Here is a 21,221-nt window from a genome sequence, read left to right on the forward strand (position 1 = left end):
CAATGCACTCTTGGATTGTATCAACATTTGAACTATTTTGGCGAAAATAAAAACAATAAAATACTTGCGATATCAATTTGGACCTGCAAATGAGAATACCAAGTTTGATTTACGATTCAGAACTTGATTAGTGTTTTATTTGATTATTTAACGGACTGTGTCGACAGGACAATTTTCAAATTCCACTAGACATGTTGGTCGTTAAAAAACGAAGCACCAACCGCACGCCAAAACTCCCTAGTATTGTGTCATTGTCAAAAATATATAACCTTCAAATGATATAAATACAGAAATAGTCCGTTTCCCGTAAAATGGTTTAAAATGCTCCATTCGCTTAATTTCGACAGTGGTTAGTGATGCTAACCCCTAGAATTAATAATTGAGGTTAAAAACTAACTAAAAATGGCCCAATCAGTGTTGAGTTTCTTTAGACCCCTCGCAGTTTTGCCCCAACACTCCAAAATGGCAATCATTAGGTAAGCCGTCAACTCCGCCGCCAACTTGTCACCTTTGTCAATTTCAGACAGTTCCAAACCTCCGCACATCTCTACCGAAAATCTCTCTACAAGACTGAAGCGAAGAAGATTCGCTTCTACGTCGTCCACCGCTACATGGAATACCTGAAAAACTACGACAAAGTCCTGGAGCGCAGCTTCCCCGGAGCCATGCACGTCTACCGCGTCTTCACCGTGGGAATCAAAGACTTCGCTCTCGACCTCAAGGAGTACTTTAAGATAGTCAGACTGCTCAACGCGCCTGAGAAAGACAAATTCGCCAGATTGACGCGGCGGGAAATCGAGCTGTACCACCAGATGCCCAAAGACATGCGGAAGGTGGCGCCCGTGTTGTTGATTTCGGCGTTGCCGTTCGCAAATTATGTTATTTTCCCCATTGCGTACTTGTTTCCTAGGATTTTTCTGTCGAGGCACTTTTGGACCTTGCAGCAGAAGTCGGAGTTCAAGATTTCGTTTCTCAAGGCGCGATTGCTCTACAATCGCCCCCTTTTCCGTTGCGTCCAAGCGGAGTTAGACAAAATCAAAGAACACAAGTTGTACGAAAACTGGGCGGGGATTTTGGGGAAGATGGGCAGTGGCGTGCAGCCCACGCTGGAGGAGATCCTCAAGTGCAAAGATCTCTTCATGTGTGAACCCTATCACCTGTTTTATTTGAAGAGGAAACACGTGGTAAGTTACCTTTAGGCGTTTTCACGGATTCAAGTTTCGTTTCAGAAATATTTGTTGAAGATTCACGATCTTCATACAGGGTGGTTCAGAAGATCGCGACTAATTGAGCGCGCTGTGATACTCAGAGAAATGGACAAGGCCATCATTAGAGAAGGGGGGGTCCATAACATGCCTGTAGACGCTTTAAAAAACGCTTGCCTCATCCGGGGGCTCAACCCCTCCAACATGCGAAATGAAGACATGGTAAATTGGTTGAACAATTGGATTAAAATATCAACCGCTGTAGATAGAGAGACTTTGTCTTTACTTTTGCATTGCCCCATTCTGTTGGCTTATAACGAGCCTTCAAACTGGATGCTAATATATAAAAAGTGACAGTTTTAATTTATTTTCGTGACATGTGATATGTTAAAGTACCAAATACTTTTTGTAAAGAGTTTAAATGAGAGACTAACTTGTTACAAGAGTTTATTGTTTTCTTTTCCAATTATAATAATAAAAAAAACACTAAAAATTGCCAAGAAATATTCGTCACGATCCTTCAAAAAACGGAATAAAAGCCGGCAGTTGCCCCAATTTCGGCCTCTCTCTCGAAACCGTCTTAATAACAGACTCCTCCCCTAATTCTTTAGTCTCCGCCTCCTTGTAGTATCGATTTTTTTCCGAATCATCTTTAACTTTCACAACTTTCTTCTTTTTCGAACATTTCTTGGCAAGCATATTTAAAACCTTAGTACTTTTTCTTACCACATTTCCGTGCGGGTACGAACACCTCCGTTTTCCGCACTTGTTGTTCTTCTCGAAATCAGGACACAAGAACTGATGGCGCTTATCGCACTGAAACAATTCGATTGATTACAAGACGTGGGTGAGATCATACGCACTTCTGCTCCCTTCTTGCAAAACCCTTCGAGGAAATCGCGACAGATGTCCGCTTTGGGGCTGATTTTCACATGAAGGTAGGGGCAGTTGTCTTTGGAGCACATCCCCTCCAAGAAGTACTTGCACGTGGGCATCTTCTCCAGGGAGACTTTGTGGGAGAGAAGGCAGTTTTCGTTGCGACAGGCGCCTTGCAAGAACCTTGAATCAAAATTGGTACAAACTCCTCCTTTACCAGTAGAGCCTCACCTGGTACACAGCACAATCTGGTCGGGATTGTGCACCTTGAAGCACTTTCCCGACGCTTTTCCTGGACACTTCCCGTATTTCCGAAAAATCGGACACGGGATGTTACACTTCCGCATTTTACTGAGACTGGGAGTCACTTTAGTTGATCTAAAACCACACGATCTAATTGTTGCACATTTGTGGGGGCAACAAGACCTGATAAGTTTGTGGCGCTTGACCAGACTTCGCCGAGTCAAATTAACTAGCTTGCTGTCTTTTCTCACCAATTTGTACTTTGAACTTCTGAAGGAACTCTGCGACTTGTTAAAGGACGCGTCCGACGCTCTTTTCAACGAATTTGGCGACTTTTTGTACAAAATTCCGTTGATGTTAACGAAGCCGGGTTTACACAAGTTGGAGTTCTTCTTCAGCAAGACGTTCTTGGCCATCACGTCCATGCTCAAGAATCGGTTAACATACACGTACTTCTTCTTTGCAGGCTTTAGAATTGATTTGTTTGCAGTCTTGTCCCTTTTATCTAATTTAAATTTATTTCTACTCCTATCTAACTTGAATTTGGTTGGGGTTTTAGCACCACTCGACGACCGGACAATTTTGTACTTTGTGTGCACGGAATTACGTCGTTTCCTAACTACTGAACTTGCATTACAAGGAATCCTAACTAATTTATTTCTAGTCGATATCACAGTTACAGGTTTTGTTTCAACCGCTGGTTCATTATCCGGCTTAGTTTTCGCGAATTTTTTCAAAACGTTCGGATTAACGTGGATTTTGGGCTTCACTGCTGGAAGAGTCTGAGGGAGTTTAAACTGGGGGTTAACAAAGACCTTCTTTTTAAAATGGGGGTTGACCAGGACTTTGGGGGCTGCAGTCGGAACTTGATTAAGAAAATTGTGTTTTACGTAAATGAAGCGATTCGTGGTGGCATAGGAAGGATTCGTGAACTCGGGAGGCGGATAATGGAATGGAATTTCAGGGGGCATATGGTGGTGGTTCACTGCTAAAAGTTTAGTTTTCTATTACAACTCAATAAGACGTGTAAAACTCACCTGGATAGTAATTCATTGCGATACAAAGTCGTTTAAACTGCGAACTGGTTTAATGCCTTTAAAAAGGGGAAAAATCGTGGAATTTCACTGCACTAATAGAGTTTTGACAGAAGTTTGACATTTGACAGCAACGAACAAAAGAGGATGATCTTGTGAAATGACTATTTAGATTTAGTTTCGAAAGGGTTTTTACTCCGCTTTTTAGAGAAGAGTGTGTACAAAAGAACACAAAAAATCAAGGTATAGATTATATAAAATACAATAAACTGCTTTATTGCCCGCAACTCAAAACAGGCTTTTGCGAAGTTGCTGTTTTGACTCACTTCTCCTCTGTCAAAATTCTATTTCCGGTAAGGTGGCGGCCATCACTCTTTTCGTTGTAGAGTGAAGCATGGTGAGTACGACTTTGTTGATTTTACCGAAAATACGCTCAAAACAAGTCAAACTTGTGTTAAATTAACTATTTCTAATTGTGATTAACTCTTGACAACCCACAGTTTACTCAAATCAACAACCATTGTTTAGTTAATTTAGTTCAAAGCTTTGGTGTCGTCCACATGGCACTTTTCAATTCGCCTCTAAAATTCTCCTTTTGCAGCCTTTCGAAAGGTTTGTCGAAACCGGCCGTGTGGCCTTCGTCGCCGATGGCCCCAACAAAGGCAAATTGGTCAGCATAGTGGATGTGATCGACCAAACAAGAGTGAGTAGAAATTTAGGTTATGTTGTAGTCATTTCACCAGTGATGATCCAGAATTGATAGGAATTGCCGACTGATCGTAAATGAAGTTAATCTTTAAACTGAGTAATTCGCCCCCTTTTACCAAAAATCACTGTGAAAATGGTGTATTTAAACAAATTTTTTTTCAGGTTTTGGTTGATGGGCCCTCCAGCAATGTCCCCAGGGGTCAACTCCGTTTAAATCAGTTGCATTTAACAAAATTCCGGCTGAAATTTCCTTTCACTGCGTCCACTCGTGTCGTCCGCAAAGCCTGGACTGAGGCTAAAATTGATGAGCAATGGCAAAATTCCGTTTGGGCCAAGAAAATGGCTGCCAAGGAAAAGGTACTTTCATCTCCAGTCCTCCACTGTTTCTTACTAATATGATGATCCAGTAATTGATAGGAATTGCCGGCTGATTTAAAGCTGAAGCCACTTTTTACACTGAATTGTTTAAACCAACTCTTTATATTATTAATTGAAGGGTTGTTTGTAATTAGTGTTAATTGCAGAGAGCCCAGTTGACGGACTTTGACCGCTTTAAGTTGAGGAGGGCGCGTTCACGTAGGAACCACATAAGGACCATTACGTTCAGGAATTTGAAGAAGGCCGCGTCTAGAAATGGAACTTTGTATGGCAAGAAGAGAATGGCGAAAGGTGGGGACAAGCCCAAACCCAAGAAGGCCGGGAAAGCTGCGAAGCCCAAAGCCAAGAAGTAAATAAGTTGTTACATATAACAAAATAAATTTTTTAAGGAAGAACTCTTTTTATTTAAACAAGAATTTAAGTTATGCGAGTTTGCGATATCTGCAAGGTCTCGTACGTGAAACAAAAATTATAAATTCCCCATAAAGCCGGAGATTAGGCCGCGAAAGCGCCAAGACCTGCTCTGCATTGTGCCGGAAAATCGATATTTTCCAGCATCTCTGTCAAGTGGTGTGCAGTTCATAGAGTGGTGAGGCAAGGCCCAGTTGACCGGGACAAGATGAGGCATAAAATCCATTTTTGTTGTGTTGGAAGAACGTGAATTCGTGAATTGTTTCACCCCTAATTTTAACAGGTAGGCATCAATTTTCATCCTCTTTTTACCTCATTTAGCACACCCCAATTTCAGAGTTTTCCATTAAACTAAATAGTAAGACACGTCGGACGTTTATTTATTCATTCGTTTCCATGCATGGATTATTGCGTAATTTTTTTGTAGGTTTCAGGTGTTTTTAAATGTTTAAAGAAATTGGATCGATTGTCGTGAAAGATTTAGATTGATTGTGAGGGCTAAAAAACATAAATTAGTGCCTTCCGGTCGCATTTCCTCCACTGCCAATCGATAGGGGAAGCACATTATGCGTTTATTATCGTCATTTCCAGACAGGGATCGTTTTCCATATTTTATTACGTGGGAATCGACAAAAGTTTGCAGTCAATTAATTGCTCTAATTACACCTGTTTTAGGTACTTTCCTAGCCACGGTTAATCCAAATAATAAAATCGCGAAAAAAATTGTCCATCATTTTTAACAATTGTGCGTGACACAACTCATTTCTTCAAATACAAAAAAGCTTCATGTAAATGCGTAAATATGTTTTGTTTTAAAATAAGCTCAAAAACAGTTTTTTTAAATGTGGAATGAAAAAGAAACAATAACAAACAGCCATAAAAATTAATGAACAATAAAAAACAATAAAAAAAAATTACAAATGTAATGCATTAAAAAATTTACTAGCGAGTTTGGGATGAAATTCAAGAATTTTGTATCTCACCTATACAGGTGTCCCAGAACTCGCGCCCCAGAGAGCAAGAGAGGGTGCCGACAGCAATACAGATGGTAAATTTCAAAACAAAAATTGACTAAGTATAATAATATTCGAGAACTGATAAAAATTTAACAACCAATCCCGAAAGCTTATTTGAGAAGGGGAGTAAATGGCTATCCCAATTTCCTAGGCAACGAGAGTGTAATGTTAAACTGACCAATGGATGATAGTATGTGTCCATAGTTACCAATTTTCAAATTCTGTTCAGCTGTGAAAAATGTGTGCTAATTCCTTGTTACAAATTAAGATTAAATTAAGAGAAAACATTTTTAGTTAAATTCTTTTTTTAGGCAACTTAAACTAAAAATGGATTTTTTAGGCCTCAAAAGCGGCCCAAAAGTAAGTCTTTTCTGGCCGCAATCATTTTTGGCCTATCTCTGGTGGCGCCATCTATCCATAGTTTTGCTTATTACAACAAGATACCGACATTACCCCCAATTTTTTCATTTTTTGGGTAAAATCAAATCGACAAACTGCTGTAAAGTGCAACAAAGACGTGTTGAATTATTGAAAATGAACAAGTCTAGCAGTGCTGCTGCAACAACATCAAAAAGCACATCAAATTGTGAAGCTACACATGCCGAAACTGCAAATGTAAATAAAGAAAATATGAACTTTTTTGAAGGATTCATAAATATTTACAATTATTCAGTTGTTATAATTGATGAAATCAATAAATCATAAATAATACTTAATTAACTTGTAAATTTAATGATGTCGCCTAAAAAATCTTGTGTGTATCACGGCCAAAAAGGGCCATTTTGCCCTCGCCTTCTGTCTGGCCTCGGCTAGCGTCTCGGCCATTAAAAAAAGGCTCGGCCAAAAAAGAATCACTTTTTGGCCTTGGTACACAAATAGCTATTGTGTTCGAGATAAAATTGCACAAAAATTTAAATGAATTTGCTTGGGCGCCACTGATTTAAAAGTGAATAATTAATCGAGTTGGAAAAAAGTCAAGCGCTTTTTGCCAGTGCTGTAGAAAGTACGTGGATTGGGGTTAATTTTATCTTGTCAGTTTATGATCTGAAAATTGGTTTTTCGTACTTCATTAAAAATCCTTCTCCTCCATCAATCGCAATTTTAAGATGACGAAATTGTTTATTTAAATTTTGTTCTTCGCATATAAATTTTTTAAGGGTCGGTAAATTAGTGTAATACACAAGATCTGGTATCACATAGAAACAAAATGTAATTTTTTTATGTTTTATGTCATTATTTTGCACATTAAGTCACCCATCTTTTCCGCATATTAGAAATTGTGGAGAATTTTTTTCTCATTTTTGAAACTGGACTAACCGTGTAGCTTTATTTTACTCATTCTACATCGTAGTTGCTAGGCCATAATCGTAGGTGCGACACTAAAATTTCCAATTGACCTCACTTTTGCGATAATTTTTTAAAACTAAACGAGCAATTCGCTCAAATATTCGTGCGATAAGTTATTCCCGCGAGAATCAAGGTCGGGGCCTCTTATTTCTCCCAATCGATCAATTGTTTCTTCGCTGTTTTATTTCGAGATCAGTTTGCTCTTCGATTAAAATACGCCCACAGCGCCTCATTAGTAAATTGGTGGTTGGGCCAACACCTAAATCTTTAATGCAAAGTCCTTAGATAAACGAACGGTTAGCGATATTCAATTAAACTAAGAATCGATTTTCTCGTGGATCGTGGATTAGTAGTGGTGAGTAAATCGCCCGGCGCGGAGTGAAAGATGACGGGGGATTTAAGTTGATAAATTCGAAGATCACCATGTCAACGGTGATCTAATGACGTGACGGCGCTAAAACTGAAGCATGAAAAACGTCTCGTATTATGCGGCCATGTATGTATGTACGAACAAAACCCCCTAAAATCATTCCAATTCTTCCCAATTTCCACTGAATTTCTTCGTTTTGCAGCAATGTCTGCCGCCCTCTGAAGATGCTGGATAAGCGAGTGTGGCCCAACGTCATCTACGCGGTGATCATCTTCGTGGTTTGCGTCACACTATGGCAGTTTAGCGCCGATTCCGACCACTTCCCCGTGGCGGTTTACAGTTTATACTCCTCCAACTCCTCTTTGTACTCGTATCCGGTCAACACCCTCCCCGCCGATGACTACCACCAACTCGTCGATCTCAACAATTTTACCTTCACCATGTTGAACCTCCCCTGCAGCAACGACTCGAACGTCCTTCTTCTGATTCTCGTCCATTCGAACCCCAGCAACTTCGATCTGCGAAAACTGGTGAGGGCGACGTGGGGGCAGAACACTCTTCAAGTGAAAGTTCTGTTCTTCGTCGGACTGGTCAACTCGACCGTAAAGTCGAAGATCGAGCGAGAAAATGAAGAGTTCGAGGATTTGATCCAAGGTTCCTTCGTCGACGCTTATAGGAACTTGACGTACAAGCACGTGATGGTGATGAAGTACGTCGTCTATCATTGTCCACAAGCGAAATATATTCTCAAGACTGATGATGACGTCTTCGTCAATATGCCTCTTATGATGAACTTCTTGACTTCGGATTTGTCCCCGTTTGGGGGGTCAAGAATGCTGTTTTGTACGTTGAAAAAACGCAGCATGGTGTTGAGGACGTGGAGGTCCAAGTGGAGGGTTTCGTTCAAGGAGTATCCAGCCAAAATCTACCCTCCGTATTGCCCAGGATTCGCGATACTCTACTCGCCGGACGTCGTCTTCGAGTTGTATCGAGAGGCGCAGAAAACTGCGTATTTCTGGATCGACGACGTTTTCATGACGGGGATTCTGGCGGCCAAGTTACATTTAGCCCATGTTAATATAGATAATGTAGTTTTAACGAAAACAGCAATGGGCAAAGCTCTGCACAAACCACCAAAGATCAACCAGTTGTTCCTCTTCGGATCTCCGGATGTTAACGAGGAGGAGATTAATGCGTTGTGGGAATACGTGAACAACCACGATATGCGCAGTTCTTTACTCAGAGACATCACTTAAAACGTTACCTCGATGGATAATCAAAAAGTTTGGCGGATGGAAGACTGTCCATAAATCATAGGTACTAGAAATTGAAGACTGTCAAAAAACGGCCAAGTTTTTAGTAGAGCACTTTTTTGCAATTTTAGAATCTAGTTGAAGTGCCTATGGGTATTTAATTTTCATTCTTGCAATTCGTTTCAGAGTATTCTATTACTGTTATACTGTCTCTTGATGAATTGGTTTTGTCAAGACGCAGTCACGTCAAAGGGGTCCATGTAATTTAGTACCTAAGTAGCTAGATCAAAAGAATATATTTTTCTCCGTGTTACGTGGAAAGTGATAATTTCGTGCACATATCTGCCAAATTTATCACTATTCGTATCAAAAATGTGATTTCAAACTAGAATTTTAGTACAAATTGCGTTGAATTATGTTAATCTTAAGAAACAGAGTGCTAACGACTCTTTAAATATGTTACGTGAGTGAATAAAATATCATTTGTTAGGGACGAAGTTTAGCCGAGTAAAGTAGATTATTTTAATAACATAACTGATATAATTAAGAATTTAAAATACTTATTGTTGGAAAAATTACTAAATTAACACATGTTACCTGCTAGTATTACCATGTACCATTCTGAAAAAATATGAATCGTGCCAAGTTCAACATTAAACGCATTCAATGAAGTTGGTAGTTTTATTTTTGGATTTGTTTGTAGAATCTTATTTTCAATGCCTCTGGGTGCGACTTGGGGTTATTTAAAGCAGCGGTCTTTTACGATCGCTGGAAAATAACAACGCTTTTCACGTGAAAGCTAATTAATTGTTGGTTGCATATGAGTTAAAAAAAGAAGGAAATTACGTTTAATCTTTCTGCAGACAAGTTCTGTTTATTGGGGTGTTTTCCCCTGTATTTATGGATATGATTTATGTTCTGCAGTGCTCTCGATTATTATCGATTGGAAGCAACATTTTATTGAAGTTAAAGTGTTTTAGGAAAAAGGCAACAAGAAGTGCAGTTCAAAAGCATGTAATCCGTCAAGTTTTTGGGATATCATATCTGAGTCTGTTGTCTGAAAGTTTTGAAATTTAGTACAGTTAATAAAGGAGTTAAGGGTAATAACCGTCCCACATTTTATCGCTGTAGCGCTAACACAATCAGAAATACAATTTTTTTAGAAAATTTTGAAATTTTTTGGTTCGTTCTAGAAATAAAAATTTCTAAAATCTGAGTCTGTTGCCTGAAAATTTTGAAATTTGGTACAGTTAATAATAGAGTTAAGGGTAGCAACCTTCCTAATTTTCATAACTGAAGCAATAACACAACCAAAACTACAACTTTTTTAAAGAAATATTATAGAATTTTGAAACTGTTTAGCTAGTTTTAAAAATAAAATTTCTAAAATCTGAGTCTGTGGCATGAGAATTTTTAAATTTGGTACAGTTAATAAGTGAGTTAAGGGTAACAACCTCCCCTAAATTTTATCGTTGTAGCGGTAACACAACCTGAAATACAATTTTTTTTTATAGAATTTTGAAACTTTTTGCTTCGTATCCTAAAAATAAAAATTTCTAAAATCTAAGTCAGTTGACTGAGAATTTTGAAATCTTGCGCAGTTAATAAATGAGTTAAAAGTATCAACCTCCCCAAATTTTATCGCTGTGGCGCTAACAAAACCAAAAATATAATGTTTTTATAGAATCTTAAAACTTTTTTGTTCGTTTTAAAAATAAAAATTTCTAAAATCTGAGTCTGTTGCCTGAAAAATTTGAAATTTGGTACAGTTAATAAATAAATTAAGGGTAGCAACCTCCTCAAATTTCATCGCTGTGGCGCCAACACAACCAAAAATACAATTATTTTTTTAATTTTGAAACTTTTTGGTTTGTCCTAAAAATAAAAATTTCTAAAATCTGAGTGTGTTGTCTGAAAATTTTGAAATTTGGTACAGTAAGTAAGTGAGTTAAGGATAACAACCCTTCCAAATTTCATCGTTGTAGTGCTAACACAACCGATAAACAAAACAAAAGTTCGTTTCAGAGATGAAAAATGTTCAGTTCAAAGCGAAGAATTTAGCTTAAGTTACGATTATATAAAAAGTATCTTCGATAATAAAATCAGAAAATAAAAGCCGGCAATAAAATGTTATTTTTATGTGTACATTAGCGGGTTATTGCAAAGTTTGGCAGAGAATATTTTAGCTTTCAAACCAGTTGACATAATTTGCTCGAGCTATTGACTTGTGCGGATGTGGATGACTTGGCAGTTTTTTAATTTATAAGTAAGCAGTTTTTGTTTTGCATATTAATTTGTAAATACTAGAACTAACATTTTTCCTTAGTTATAACAAGCAAAATTTTAAAATATTCTTAAAAATATAATTCGCATTGATTAATAGATTTAAAATCTGTTAGTACTCAACTATTCTATATCAATCGAAAAAGGAACTCATAATCTAAAAGTGAACCAAACCTGATATCTATCAGTCAATTATTTTAGAAGTTATAGGCAAAAAAACCCCAAAAAATATCGTCTACTGTTTCCTTCAACTGATCTAACATTAAGCTGTTGAAACTTATTATTTCATCATTTCTTTTAATTATTATCTTTAATTATATTAATCTTAATACAATCCGAAGACAAACATAAAATATATAGTAACGATAATAAAACTAAAATACATCCATTGAACTATCATTTGGCTTCCAAATGTAGGCCGCGGATGTCGATAACGTGTCGGTAAAACAAATACGATGATGAAAAATGTATAAGTTAGGATATCGGTATAGCTCAAAAATTACACAAATTGGAAAAATTATATTCCCACAAGCTATGTCATAAATTATTTATTAATGAGGGATTGCTTGACATATTTTTTGCTCATTACTTTGAAAGGCGATTGATGGAAACTAGAGATTTTTTGTGGAAAATTTCAAGGCTTATTAAACGACCAGTGTGCTAATTTACAATGAGTTTTTTTCTGCGTAATAGGAAAAGTTTAAGATAATGAAATTTGTTTAGTTTTGTAGGCACTTTTTTTCCCACGCCAAAAGTGCATGTAATCCTCAGTCTCTGCACAACTTTTTTAATTTTCGACTTTCGGAAAATCTAAGCACGATTTCTTAGCTTAAAAATCGCGAGAAACACGATGGCGAAAACCGCATCTCAATATCTGAAATAGTTTTCGAGATATCGAGCACGAATTGTTTTGAACCTTCAAAAATTTGGCCTTCTGGCGACAACCCAAAATTTCAAACGGTCATAACTCGGTTATTTATTGACAAGTATTATAAAATTATCAGGTTTTTGGATTCAGCGTGAAATTCTACGTAAAATGAGACCCAAATTTGTTGAGTTTGCTTAATAAATAAACGAGGTATTGGCCAAAAACTGTTTTGGAAACATCAGGAGCTCGAAATCTATCTACTGGCCAAATTTGAGATCTATCAGACAACTCGTTTACGAGTTATGGCCAAAAATCAAAAAAATTAAAAATTTTCATCGTTTCAATCGTAATTTTTTTCGCGAAAAATCGACTGTCGAATTTTTGGGCTTTTGAGAACATTTTCTAACGTAAAATAAGCCGAAAAAAAGAATGGCGCAAACCGCATCTCAATATCTCGAATAGTTTCTGAGATATTTAACTTTAAAAATTACGAAAAATGAGAAAAAATGAAAATCAACTATTCAAAATTTTGATCGGCCATAACTTAGTTGTTTGTTGTCCGATCTGAATTTCAATTTCAGATTTGGAATCTGCGGAAAATTCTGCGTAAAATTATGTTTACTCTAAACAATAAGCGAGATATCGATGTCAGAAATTTAACATAGTTTTAGTCTTAAATTTTCGCGAAAAACTGCAACTTTCGACTTTTGGAAAATCTAAGAACTCATTTTGAGGAAAAAAATCGCGAGAAAAACGATAGCGCAAACGGTTTTCCAATATTTCTAATGGTTTCCAAGATATTGAGTATAGATTGTTTCGAACCTTAAAAAATAAGGCCTTTAGGCGAAAACCCAAAAATTTTAATTCCTGATTTAGAATCTACGTAAGATTCTGAGTAAAATGAGATATAATAACGTGATTTACCCAAAAAACTAAGCGAGAAATCGATCGTAGAAAGTTTAGGTATTTAAAGTCATAAAATTTTTGTGATTGCTAAATTCGTCGTAAAGAGCTTTGAAAAATGAAGTAAATAGTCGTCAAGCTTTATTAGACTCTAAACAAAACCTGCTAAATAATAGACGCAGGGTTAATCCACCGTCGCAGGAATCCGCCTCGCGCCCAAAAGGTCACTCACCCGTCGAATCACCCCAAAATATGTTGACCACCGTCATCCAATCCCTCACAAACCTCCCTCAACCCTTAATCCATCGTCCGAATTATGATTGTATCGAGTTACCATGGCACTAATTGGAACAAAGGAGCACACTAAGAGGCGTGGCGCCTCGAACATCTGCCAAAATCCCACATAACTTGATAATCTCATAAAAAATGCAATCTTGTCCTCCAGGCATCCGAGGACACGTGTACCTATCAAAACCCATTCCACCCATCGATTACCAACACTAAGAGATCACCGGAAAATTAGCGGTTACAAACATAATCGCGCTCGCCCAATCACACTCAAATGCTAAATCAATTACAATACATTAGGAGCTTTTAAAGTAATTTTTCAGTTTTGTAAGCTTTCGAAATTGTACCCAACTACACACGCGATCTATGCGCGAGCTTGCGCGCTGACTTCTTTCGAAACTGTGGCAAATACAAGTGCGGCAACGTTCATCACATTGACATCTATAAGCTCTGGTAAATAGTGCCACGTTATCCTGCTGGAAAAACGCACTCGATGTCAACGTCCTGAAGCGGTTTCTAATTACTCAAAATTGCGACCGTACTCGTTGTGAAACCCTATAACAAGGTGAGTTTGCGAATGTTCCACGGCCACAATTCCACTGATTTTAACAAAAATTTGAAAAGCTCCGTTCGGAATTTTTGTTTTATTTGATCACTCTCTGCTAATTCTTTTTACTTTCTTTCTTATTTATGTTACAAGCCGACTCAGTTTTAAGTAAATAGCCAGTCAAGGTCCCAGTATTTATAGTCGAAATACGAGCGCCGAAAATAGCGAGTGATTAAAAGACGTGCACAGTCAGAGAAAAGCTTCCTTCCTGCGGGAACTCCACTAGTAATGGAGGAACTAGCGTTGGAACTCTCCAATCAAATTCCAAATCCATCATTTGCTCAATAATAGAATGTTGTTGTGCCGAAGGAAATCCAAAAAAATTACCCTAAAGTTCGACCTTTATCGATTGAGTGTTGCCATGTGCGCTAAATGGAGACGTTAACAACAAACACGATTAACGAAAGTGCACGACAGAATTTTTAATTCCCACAATTGCGCATCTTAAACTCTATTTTAAGTCCATTAATTGATTTCCCGCATTAATGTGAAATATGCAAGAGGCTAATAGTTTCTAAGTAGTATCGAACGAGTTATTTTCTATAGTCTGACGATGCGATTAATTATTAAAAATGGTGTTGAGTTCCGAGGAAAAGTTCCCATGATGTTCTAAAAATATTTCGTGGTCGCGCGCGCCATTTTTTAATTTATGGGCGTATTTACAAAAATTCGAATTGGGTTTATGATTTTTCTAATTTTATTTTATTGATTTTGGGTGGGTAAATAATGTTGAGAAATACAGAAAGGTGAATATTAACGTCGAAAAGTGACATAAAATTCGGAGTTTTATCGTGTAAACTTTCCACAGTTTCGTGGATTTTAGCCCGCGGAGAGTTCTTTGATTTTTTATTACTGAGTGTGTTGCCAAGAAATTAACTTGTGTTTAAATCTTTTTTGGTGGCAAAGTTAGTCGTTTTCTTAAATCGGCGAATGAGCTAATCTGCAATCAGCTTTGCCGACTTTAGGGTCTCTCTGGCGGCAATTTGAAATTTTAATCGAATTTTACTTTTTTGGATTCTACGTGAAATTCTGCGTACAATGAGCATCAAAACGTTAATATAGCTTCAAAGATAAGCGACAAATCGATCGAATTATTTAAATTTCAGTCTAATGTGATTATATCGTGTAAAAATTCTCACATTTAGCTTGCAACTACAACAGTGCAAATATCTTTTATCCTGTCATTTCAAACATTTATTTTATTTCCTTTATAATAACCAAGAGGACGAGCGCTGTATATTTCAAACGGTCTCTGACAGCTTTTAACCCGCAAACAGCTACACTTTCCTGGTATAAAATTATTTCCAATTTTTTATGACCAAGTCTGGTGCCAACTATACTCCCAAATAAACTGTCTCATTCCCCAGTCACCTCTCTGTCCATATGTACGATAATCTAAGTTCCAAGGATTTAAAATTACACTTTTTTCTCCTGGAAACGAACTCAAAAAAAATTAAAAAGACAATGCCGGCTACTAAATAATTAATAAATTAAAAGAGAATGTCGTGTTTGTCGGTAGTAATTATTCAAAGTTTAATTGAAACAGCGAACCACTTTACCTGTAGCCCAGTGCTAATTTAACTTGCATTGTGGCCTCAAGGCGGAAAAATTACTTCAACGTTCTTAATTGGTAATTTAAAAATACATAAAATAAATTCAGAGGAGGGCAGCACGCGGAAGAATTATTCTCGTTCGGCGATTATCTCAGGACGGAGATCAAGCGGGATTAAGATTCGCTGGTGAATAATTTGTGCGTGCAACAGGGTGATGAATTAAAAAAAAAGTTCCTAGAGGTTTGATTTCTTTCTTGGCGGCAAATGGTTTTGGGGTCGTATTAGCATGCACTCACAAGGAGAATGACCTAGTTATGAACGATAAACATGAACTCAGGGAGTATTGAACAGCAAACGAGGAAAATGCAGACTGCAAACTCTAAAAAAAGGAGACAGCTCGCGGAATTTATTACCCCGAATAAACAGCCAAGTGCACACTGAATTACAATAAAGTTATGCTGGGCAGAAAAAGTACTGGAGTGGGGTGAAGTTACTTCTAGCGATGCTCCAAACTGAATAATCAGCGAATTTTCTCAAGTTACTGTGGGGAAATAATCAAATTTTCTCAAAGTGAGGAAGTGGGGCAGCTAATTTGCTAAAGTAGTTATGGCCATTGCATACTTTTGTTTCATGAGCTTAAAGGTTAAATTTTAATTTATTTGAATAAATTTAGGATTTTATGTCAGTTTTCCTGCAGGGAAAGTCAGCAGGATTTGAAATAGATAAGTTAGATACCTGTAATGCATGAATGGCAATTTTGATTAATAGATGGCGCCACAAGCAACTGACAAGTTTTTATCCTAAATTCATTACTATCGGTCCCCTTATTAAAAAGTTAAGTTAATTTTTATCGGTAATAGTTGGCAGCAAAAGCGTTTGACGTTTCTCCCTTAAAAATTAAAAGCCTGATTTACATCCAAGAATTTTCGAAAATTTACACAGGAGTGTAGTCTGTTAGCAATGATGAAAAATTTAAGGTCGGTTCACAGAATGATTTGATTGCGATTAAGTTAGTTTTTCAACTAATTTGCCGATTGCTGACATTTGATTGACGGAAACACAGCCACATGACACTTTAACACAGCGCTAAATAATTAATCTGAATTAATAACTAAAACAAGTCAATTCCTGATGCTTCTACAATTTGGTGACAAATCTTGTTTTACATTCTGCAGGAAAAATAAACATTATTGTGTATACAGGGTCCGGCAACACTTGTGTCCACCCCCAAAATCGTCTTTAATTTTAAAGATAAAATTTTGAAAATTTGCATACGCTCACAGTTGACAAAGCTCTAGAAGCTGACGCAAAAATTTGTTTTTTATCACCAATAGTTTTGGCGTCGCGACGCCTTAAAAATGTAATTTTTATTTAATTGTAAATGTTTGTGATATCAACCCCTAATTTAATTTTTTTTGAATATAAATGTGTTAAAAATATCTCAGTTGTTATTTTAGATTCAATGCAAATTGTCTTCAAAATTTGAGAAAAAAATGCTGTTTTATCAAGTTAGTTTTCAATTTCATTACGTCAAAGTTGGGAACTACGTTTACACCCATCTGTCAACATCTTGTGTCACAAATGACATCTGTCCTTTGGCCCGCTTTAGATTGTAACAAAAGTCTTAATTAGTGAAATTGTCGCTTTGTCGATGTTAATTAACGATTTCTGGTGTCCATAAAGTGCAACATGCCCGTGTTAATCAAAATTAACCTTTATAAAAGTGAATAAAGTGACTTGTGAAATTTTGGTGTAAACGTAGTTTGCCACTGCGCTGTCATAATTTTAAAAACTAACTTGATAAAACAGCGTTTTTTTCGCAAATTTTGAAGACAATTTGCATTAGATTTAAAATAAAAACTCAGATATTTATATCACTGTTATGTTGAAAAAAAATTGAATTCGCGAATATTTCCGCAAAAACTCAAAAGTCGCTAAAAATTATACTTCTTAGGCGTCGCGACGCCAACCAAACCGTGATAAAAGACAAATTTTTGCGTCAGCTTCTAGACCTTTGTCAACTATGCGCGCGTGCAAATTTTCAAAATTGTAACTTTAAAATTAAAGACTATTTTGGGGGTGGACACAAGTGTTGCCGGACCCTGTATAACTTGCTTTGGCGAACGACCAATCACAAAGTCGCGTTTTGAATTTGGGGTCTCCAAAAAGTCTCTTCAGGAAAAATAGCCTTTAGATGAGTCGGAAATTTGGTTGTAAGTGTTCACTTTGATAGTCATTATGTGAGATTGGAATTTTAATGAATTCATTAACTTGGGAAACTTGGGAACTATAAAGTTCATAATTTTCCAAAATCTCTATTTCTTGTTCGAAACTTTTGCATTTTTGCACAGTTATTGAACACGTTAAAAATAGCATTCTTCTTAAAGTTTATTGACAAAACTTAAAAACTAACAGAGATACAAATTTAACCAAAAAAAGTTAAAAATATTTGGTTAGTTCTAAAATAAAATTTTCTAAAATCTCTATTCTTGTTCTAAAATTCTGCACCTTTGCACAGTTAATGAATACGTTAAAGAAAGTAACCCCTTTAACTTTCATTGCTATAACTTTAAAACCAACAGAGATTTAACTAAAAAAATTAAAAATATTTGGTTAGTTCTAAAATAAAATTTTCTGATACCTCTATTTCTTGTTGATCTTTAAAGAGAAATTTGTAAAACTCTGTAATTTAAGTAAGAAGTTAATTTCCCTAAACAAGGATATTTTAAGCAGCTCTTTCATATTAATTACCATAATTAAAATCTTAAAATTATGAGGAACAATGTTACCGTTATTTGAGAACATTCAAAATTTGATCGCTCCTAACAGCCATCAGTTACAAAGTTAATTAACTAAACGTAGACAGTTTAATTTACCTAACTAATGTCTGATGTTTATTCTTAGTAAAACTGTGACCCGAATTGTGAAAACCCAAACATATTTTCGTTTTAACGTTAAGAAAGTCCAATCATTACTGGTATTAATAACAAAATAGTTAGTAAAGTTTCGTACGTAGCTTCTCAATAATTGTCACAATTACCGTCACGCGAACTCCTCATTGTTCAGTGTACATAAAACTTTAACAGAATCTAACTTGTCCAGTGAATAATTCAATGCATATTTTTACGTCACGACCTCTTTTTATAGATTTTAACAGAAATAGATCAAGATCGAGTTGAAATATGAGTTTAAGTGTTTGAAAGCTCGTAAACATAGCATCCCAACATTATGCCGTTCATCACCTGCGAATACCACGTTTATTTATAAAGCCCAGGGTTTAGTGCTGGTATTTAGGGATTAGGCGCACCACCTGTCGTAAATTACAAAGGGTGTGTCTAGAAAGTCGTTTATTAACCAACACTTTTTCCAGGTGGCGGCAACGGAAACGAAGATATCTCCGGATATGGCGACCACCGTCACGAATGGGCACCAGGCGAGCGCGGAGGACTTCGCCAAGCACGTCTTTGGAGGTACGAAATCATTTCCAGAATTCAATTCTGTCTATGATTCATTAAGTGTTGTTGTTGTCTAACCCAAGCGGTGGTGGCGGAAACGTACGATTGTCTTTATTTAAGTGTACTTTTGGTACTATTGGCGGTGAAGTACAATTTTTATTTTTTTTTGTAGCGCATGAACATGGACATGGTGAGTAAAGCTACTCTACTGTTTTGTATAATTCTGTAGGGCTTCTTAGAAACTCTGTTGAGGCTTACGTAGGTTTCCCATCAGCTGCAATTTGTGTTGTAACGGCTCAATTAGGGGACGTAGTTCGGGCAAAATAGACTCGAAAATTTTAGAAGCTCGAAATAATTCTCATAAACTGATTTTTGGTGTGGATCTTCTTTTAATTGTTCTAAACAAATTGTACCTTATCAAATTTGCCACAAAAAATATTTTTGAGATATGAAAGTATTTTTCTAAATTTCAGGAATACTTCATTTTAGTCTTCATACCTGTTTTCAGCAGCAATCAGCAATAAAATTGGTAATGCAAAACATTTTTAACTATTTTGTCACTGCAAAATCCTTTAGAGTTTTTTAAAAGCAAAAATGGTTTCACTTTTTGGAAGTCTGCTGCGAGGTTAATTAAATTTTCTAAAATTAGTATTTTTTGTTCTAAATTTTTGGCCTTTGGTACAGTTAAGAAACACTTTAGAAATAGTGACCTCCTTAAATTTGATTGTTCTACCTTAAAAACTAACAAAGATACGAATTTTACTAAAAAAATGGAAAATTTTTAATTCGCCCTTAAATAAAATTTTCTAAAATTTGTATTTTTTGTTCTACATTTTGGGCCTTGGGCACAATTAGTGCACACTTTAGAAATAGTAACCTCTTAAAATTTCATTGTTATAAATTAAAAACTAACAAAGATACGAATTTTACCAAACAAAAAGTTGAAAATATTATGGAAAGTATTTATTCTAGCAATAAGTTTTATAAATTCTTAAAAAGCTTATTAAATTGGCGTTCAAAAACACTATTAATCAGTCCCATAACTTCAAGTTTTCAAGAAAAAGTGAAAATTGTGGACTAGTGTAATTATGAAAATGGTGGATGCGCCGGGAAAATTAAAAAATTCGAGAAATTTGCCAACTTATTCTTTACTACAGTAGTGCACAATATTTTTAACCATTTTGTCACTGTAAAATCCTTTAGAGTTTTAGAACAAAAAATACAGGTTTAAGAAAATTTTATTTTAGAACGAATCAAAAATATTCAACTTTTTTTAATAAAATTTGTATTTTGTTAGTTTTTCAGTTATGACAATGAAATTTAGGCAGATTACTATTTCTGACCTGTTCATTCACTATGCCAAAGAACAAAATTTTAGAACAAAAATTACAGATTTTAGAAAATTTTATTTTAGAACGAATAAAAAATTTTCAACTTTTTCTAGTAAAATTCGTATCTTTGTTAGTTTTTTAGTTATGACAATGAAATTTAGGAAGGTTACTATTTCTTAAATGTTCATTAATTGTGCCAAAGACCAAAAATTTAGAACAAAAAATACAGATTTTAGAAAATTTTATTTTATGACAAATAATTTTTTTTTAACTTTTTTTAGTAAAATTCTTAAAATCATTGTGAGTTGTTAAGTTTTGACAATAAACTTTTGACAGATTACTACTTTTAAAGTGTTCATCAACTGTGCCAAAAGACAAAATTTTAAAACAAAAAATTGAGTTTTTAGAAAATTTTATTTTTGGACAAACCAAATAAATTTAAAAAAAACTCGACCAGCAACTTAACTACATAATTTTTATCTATGATCGTCTATTCTGACCAGGGATATTAAAAAAACACGAAATTTATCAAAAAAAACTACAATTTTATGAGTATTCAAATCAAAATTTTTAAAAAGTCTTTAAAAGTTAACAAAACATATTTTTTTTCTTTTTCATTTGCTGCAACAATGTTCAATGTAAATTGCTAATTGTTAAATTGTCATGGGTCTGTGAATTCTAAGAACAGTTCTAAGGTGTTTAAAATACTTTGTTTTACATTAAGAATTTTTCCAACAGTCAACGTTTTTGGACACGTGAAACACACTTCTGTCATTTGTGGACAAAGAATTGCTCAAATATTTTAAACTATCGTTCTAGATAACTAAATTACTATGTTCTTACAACTATAGAGGGCAGATTTTGGTATTGTTAAGTGTCAAACTTGCCTCTAAAGACGGTGATGGAGACTAAAATGTAAAAATTTTCATAATAAATGTTTTGCCATTGAAATCACCAGTGAGGAGATATTTGCAAAGAATTGTTTTTTTTACATTTTTAGCAGCACACCTATCGATGAGGACTTTTGACAATTTGTTTAGAACAATAAAATGCTAATCTACACAAAAAATCAGCCATATGCGAATTACTCCC

General features: G+C 35.6%; 5 protein-coding genes across 16 annotated transcripts in view; 4 read left to right on the top strand and 1 right to left on the bottom strand.

The window, feature by feature from the left end:
* Nucleotides 1–206: 206 nt before the first annotated feature.
* LOC148180077 (LETM1 domain-containing protein 1) lies at nucleotides 207–1,650 on the top strand. The gene is made up of 3 exons (XM_088050628.1): nucleotides 207–476; nucleotides 524–1,184; nucleotides 1,230–1,650. Exons 1-3 carry the CDS (start codon nucleotides 403–405, stop codon nucleotides 1,557–1,559), a joined length of 1,065 nt encoding a protein of 354 aa, XP_087906754.1. The 5' UTR covers nucleotides 207–402; the 3' UTR covers nucleotides 1,560–1,650.
* Nucleotides 1,640–3,570, bottom strand: ZC3H3 (Zinc finger CCCH domain-containing protein 3). Of its 3 annotated transcripts, none has more exons than XM_088050621.1 (5): nucleotides 3,362–3,569; nucleotides 2,508–3,309; nucleotides 2,313–2,459; nucleotides 2,069–2,264; nucleotides 1,640–2,021 (listed from the first exon to the last, which is right to left on the bottom strand). In XM_088050621.1, the coding sequence occupies exons 1-5, from the start codon at nucleotides 3,375–3,377 to the stop codon at nucleotides 1,716–1,718; spliced, it is 1,467 nt and encodes a 488-aa protein (XP_087906747.1). In that variant the 5' UTR covers nucleotides 3,378–3,569; the 3' UTR covers nucleotides 1,640–1,715. The 3 variants fall into 3 exon arrangements, with proteins under 3 accessions (XP_087906747.1, XP_087906746.1, XP_087906745.1); XM_088050620.1 differs by having other exon boundaries at nucleotides 2,508–3,312; nucleotides 3,362–3,565; XM_088050619.1 differs by having other exon boundaries at nucleotides 2,313–3,312; nucleotides 3,362–3,570.
* A 93-nt stretch (nucleotides 3,571–3,663) lies between these two features.
* On the top strand, nucleotides 3,664–4,839 carry RpL14 (ribosomal protein L14). The gene is made up of 4 exons (XM_088050642.1): nucleotides 3,664–3,755; nucleotides 3,960–4,061; nucleotides 4,229–4,423; nucleotides 4,591–4,839. The coding sequence occupies exons 1-4, from the start codon at nucleotides 3,753–3,755 to the stop codon at nucleotides 4,795–4,797; spliced, it is 507 nt and encodes a 168-aa protein (XP_087906768.1). The 5' UTR covers nucleotides 3,664–3,752; the 3' UTR covers nucleotides 4,798–4,839.
* A 77-nt stretch (nucleotides 4,840–4,916) lies between these two features.
* LOC148180080 (beta-1,3-galactosyltransferase 5) lies at nucleotides 4,917–9,512 on the top strand. 3 transcript variants are annotated; one of them, XM_088050627.1, is made up of 2 exons: nucleotides 4,917–5,138; nucleotides 7,791–9,512. In XM_088050627.1, the coding sequence occupies exon 2, from the start codon at nucleotides 7,813–7,815 to the stop codon at nucleotides 8,842–8,844; it is 1,032 nt and encodes a 343-aa protein (XP_087906753.1). In that variant the 5' UTR covers nucleotides 4,917–5,138; nucleotides 7,791–7,812; the 3' UTR covers nucleotides 8,845–9,512. The 3 variants fall into 3 exon arrangements, with proteins under 3 accessions (XP_087906753.1, XP_087906752.1, XP_087906751.1); XM_088050626.1 differs by lacking the exon at nucleotides 4,917–5,138 and adding an exon at nucleotides 7,321–7,718; XM_088050625.1 differs by lacking the exon at nucleotides 4,917–5,138 and adding an exon at nucleotides 7,321–7,714.
* Nucleotides 9,513–13,441: 3,929 nt separating this feature from the next.
* Nucleotides 13,442–21,221, top strand: part of LOC148180081 (band 7 protein AGAP004871) — a 65,210-nt gene continuing 57,430 nt past the window's right edge. For 2 of the 8 annotated variants that reach the window (XM_088050630.1, XM_088050633.1), the window contains exons 1-3: nucleotides 13,443–13,748; nucleotides 18,714–18,813; nucleotides 18,971–18,988. In XM_088050630.1, the coding sequence (XP_087906756.1) occupies nucleotides 18,747–18,813; nucleotides 18,971–18,988 (85 nt within the window). In that variant the 5' untranslated portion in view covers nucleotides 13,443–13,748; nucleotides 18,714–18,746. Of the gene's footprint in view, nucleotides 13,749–18,713; nucleotides 18,814–18,970; nucleotides 18,989–21,221 lie in introns of those variants that run through there. The other 6 variants (XM_088050635.1, XM_088050638.1, XM_088050632.1 and 3 more) reach the window with 5 other exon arrangements.

Source organism: Gnatocerus cornutus, chromosome 2 (assembly GCF_029298725.1).
Source record: "Gnatocerus cornutus isolate USDA-ARS CGAHR chromosome 2, icGnaCorn1.1, whole genome shotgun sequence".
Taxonomy (NCBI): Eukaryota; Metazoa; Arthropoda; class Insecta; order Coleoptera; family Tenebrionidae; genus Gnatocerus; species Gnatocerus cornutus.